This window comes from Austrofundulus limnaeus, unplaced genomic scaffold (genome assembly GCF_001266775.1).
Source record: "Austrofundulus limnaeus strain Quisiro unplaced genomic scaffold, Austrofundulus_limnaeus-1.0 Scaffold1321, whole genome shotgun sequence".
NCBI classification, from domain to species: domain Eukaryota; kingdom Metazoa; phylum Chordata; class Actinopteri; order Cyprinodontiformes; family Rivulidae; genus Austrofundulus; species Austrofundulus limnaeus.
In genome coordinates, this window is record NW_013953723.1 from 58,406 (window position 1) to 62,419 (window position 4,014).

At 36.3% G+C, this 4,014-nt stretch overlaps 1 protein-coding gene across 1 annotated transcript in view; it reads left to right on the forward strand.

Annotated features, from left to right (window-relative positions):
• LOC106534972 (spectrin beta chain, non-erythrocytic 1) overlaps nt 1-3,655 on the forward strand; it is a gene marked incomplete at its 3' end in the record, with an annotated part of 41,098 nt that extends 37,443 nt beyond the window's left edge. Inside the window, 2 exon segments of the mRNA XM_014031798.1 lie at nt 2,480-2,571; nt 3,575-3,655. Coding sequence (XP_013887252.1) covers nt 2,480-2,571; nt 3,575-3,655 — 173 coding nt within the window.
• Between the last annotated feature and the right edge of the window lie 359 nt (nt 3,656-4,014).

The following is a 4,014-nucleotide window of genomic DNA, read 5'->3' on the forward strand; positions in this document are numbered from 1 at the left end:
GTTTTAGCTTGTATTCTGCAGGTTTTAGCTTGTGTTCTGCAGGTTTTAGCTTGTGTTCTGCAGGTTTTAGCTTGTATTCTGCAGGTTTTAGCTTGTGTTCTGCAGGTTTTAGCTTGTGTTCTGCAGGTTTTAGCTTGTATTCTGCAGGTTTTAGCTTGTGTTCTGCAGGTTTTAGCTTGTGTTCTGCAGGTTTTAGCTTGTATTCTGCAGGTTTTAGCTTGTGTTCTGCAGGTTTTAGCTTGTGTTCTGCAGGTTTTAGCTTGTATTCTACTTATTTTAGTTTGTAAAACTCAGCTTTAGCTTATTCTGTAAATCTGAGCAGTCCTTCAGCATTTATTCTACATTTTTTCAGAAGATGCAGTTTTTCTCTTTATTTTTAATAAATCTAAAAACATTATTGAATAAAGTTGAAGCAGTTTATCGTCCTGATCCGTGCCCTGGTTCTACTGTACCCTGCAGTGGTTGGTTGCTCATGACGTCACCATGTGGGACAGTTGGTGAAACGAGTGACAGGATTTAGCTTTTATAAGCTTTCGGAGGATTAAAAAAGTATTTTTTTTTAAATCCTTCGGCGAAGGAGTGAGGGTAGAATGGAACAACTGGACCTCCATTTGTGTTGTTGAGGTTTGAACGCTGCTGTTTGAGCTGATTTCTGGGTCCAAACCGGTTCATGTGGTCCTGGTCAGACTGATGGAGCTCCATCGATGAGGGTGAGATGATCATGCTTGGCTCTGGTGGCAGATTTATGGGGCTGTCTTCACAAACTCTGGATGTTTTCTAGTTTTCTTTATAGAGAGCAGCAACAGTATCACATTGTAGGGCTGATGTTTGAAGAAGAATTACAGGAAATGTAAGAAATTTTTACAAAGAGGGGATTTGGAGAAGGTTTTATGTTTAGAAAGTGAAGACGTTTTCAAAATGTGAGTACAAATTTAGAAAGTGAAAAAAAATTGGACAGTTGGCAAAAAAGAAGCTTTTAGGACTGAAGATATCTTAAAAAGAACACCTTCAAATGAGGAGGTTACATTAAAACCTTTGAAAAATATTTTTAAAGTGTTGATACTTTAATAGATAATGAGTATATATAGAAATTTATACATAACATTTTTAATATTTTCTGCAGAAAGTGCCAACATTTAGAAAAGGCTGAAAGTTTTAGAAACTATGGAAAGTGTTCTGAAATGTTTTTTGAAGTATAAAGCAGGGCTATGCAACTTAAGTAGTTAAAAACTCGGGGACCGGGACCACCGGTGCTGTCCATTACTGATGGGTGAAACTCTGCAGCATGTAACAGAAGTATTATTATCATTTACCTTTTAAATGTATTTTGTTGCACTGAAACAAAAACAGTAAATTTACAAATGATTTTAAATATATTTTTATATTTTATTATTATTAGTATTATTATTAGAGGGGTGGGCCTCATTGGCGAGCCAGATGGAGGTCATTCAGCCTGCGGGCCACCAATTGAATAGCCCTGGTTTAAAGAGTGGATGTCTCCTTTTTGTTCCAAGTGTGGTCTTTTTATCGTTTATCCCTTATTACTTTCTTAGTATTGTTTAAGTGCTTGATCTTTTTTATCTAGCTGTCTCTTGGTATTCAGAGTGGTCGGCACGGTAAGAATTTCATTGCTCAGGGAAACATTTGTTTCACTTGTTTCATCTGTGTATATGACAAACACTGAATCTTGAATCTTAGAGCAGAGTCTGCAACCTGCAGCTCCGGGGCCACATGGTGGCTCTTGGGTCTCTCTTTTTTATATCTATAAGACAGGAGAAGAAATATGGTGAGCTGATAAGGTAAGCTGAGTATTAAAAAAACACAGATGCCTCTGCATAGTTCAGTGTTTTAGTTTTCATTAAATTTAACACAAACAATATATTGTTGTTTTCTTGTTTACGTGAATATGGTATTTTCTTTTGTCTTAAAGTGTAGTAATAGTAATAAATGTAAAAATTCACTGTATATTTTTAGTTTTAGACTGTAACTCCAACTGGCTGGACAAGCCCCAACTTCAACAGACCTGAAGTGGCCCACAGGCCACCAGTTGATAATCACAGTTGTAGCACATTTAGCTGCTCTGGCCACATTTTATTAGTGAATCAAGGGGCAGAGCCCTGTCCTAGAGTTAGTTAATCAGAAAATTAGACCCTTTTAAGAAGTGTGGACAGGTTTTGTAACGTATAGTGATCAGATTGTCATCAGAAATGGAGGATATTTTGAATATCTTGATCTTTGTTGGAGAAAGCTTTTTGCCTCAAGTGGAAGAGTGGAGTTTGTGAGTCTCCTGATCCTGAGTGATGGTGGGATGGGTGGAGATGAAAAAATAAATTAGAAGCTCCTCTGCAGTAATGAGGATGCTGCTCTGGTCTGTTGTAGTGAAGAAAGCTGAATCAAAGCTCCCATTTTATTGGTACGTTTACGTTCTATGGTTTTAAAGTATTTTTAATGTGTGTGTGTGTGTGTGTGTGTGTCTCAGATTCAGGACATCAGTGTGGAGACGGAGGACAACAAGGAGAAGAAGTCGGCTAAAGATGCTCTGCTGCTCTGGTGTCAGATGAAAACTGCAGGGTTTGTTCCCAACATCTCTTTATTTTCTGCACCTGCAGATCTCTGACAATCATTAGTCACATTTATTTTTTATTGCTTTGAAATAGTTTCTATTTATTCTTAATTTTTTATTTAAATCCATAAAAACAAACAGAATCATCACAACAAACCCACATTCAACTTATTCTCTGAATATGCAGCCAGAAAAGCCCCAACCTAAACAAATACAGAAATGTTTTGCTGCAGCGCTGGAGGGCTGTGTTTGTGCAGAACTAGCCTCATCTTTATGATTACTCCTCGTCTGTATTCCAGGTCAAAGTGACATCAAATATTCAGTTTCTTCTTTATTGTTTAATTTAAATGTTGAATCAAGAGAAGCAGGAATGACATTTTTATTTTCAGATACTTTGATAGCAGTTTTTTTTTGCAAAGAATAAGAGTGATTCTTAAAATCAAATTAAATTAATTGAATTAAAATCACTTTTTGGCAAATAAATCAAGATAATAAATTAAAAAGTCCTCCTGATTAAACTGATGCATATTTTCTGAACAGATAAAGTCTGCAGTTTTGTGAAATATTTGGGCCAAAAAACTTTTTTTTTTGTACTTTTTTCTCAGATTGTTGTTGTATTATTTCCAGTTAATCAGCATCTGTGTCTTACTGGTTACCACTTTAGGTTGTCATTTTAAACAGGTTTTGATACGTCAAATTTTAGCCAAAGTCCTCAGCAATTGATTGACAGCTAAGTGAGCCTTTAGGACAGGACTGGCGGCCCGTGGGCCAGTGAGTTCTGCTCATGGTGACTTCAGCCCTTCCACCAGTGAGGCCCCCCCCCACCCAAAAAAACTAAATTTTGTGGGGAAAAAATAGGTTTTAAATAATTTTTTTTAATTATTATTTTTTTAGTTACTCAGTTTAGCCGTGGCCCCTGGTGATTTGGTTGAATGTAGGAACTTCCATGAGGAGTCTGCTTCAGAGAACCCTGTGGTTCCGTTGTTTTATTCAGACTCTCTTCTCTTCCAGATATCCAAACGTCAACATCCACAACTTCACCACCAGCTGGAGRGACGGGATGGCCTTCAACGCTCTCATCCACAAACACAGGTAGGATCCTGCAGCTCAGCAAAACAGGAAAACATCAATTAAAATTAGAAACATTCATAGAAAAAAATTAACCCAGAAAACAAGTCTGATGTGGTTTTATTATTTTCTACAATCTCTGCTTTAACTTAACCTACTTTTACAGTTTGTTTAATCAACTCTTAGATTCAACAAAATACTGATATACTTGATTTACTGTATTGAAGTCTGGGGTAAAGCATGTAAAACAATCACAAATCCTATTTTCATTTTACAGAAAAGAGCCATAAAATTATCACCAGAAAACATTACAGTCGCCCTTCAAATATATTATTTTGTAAATTTAAATTATTAAAATTTTATGAGTTGGTTGATTTATAATA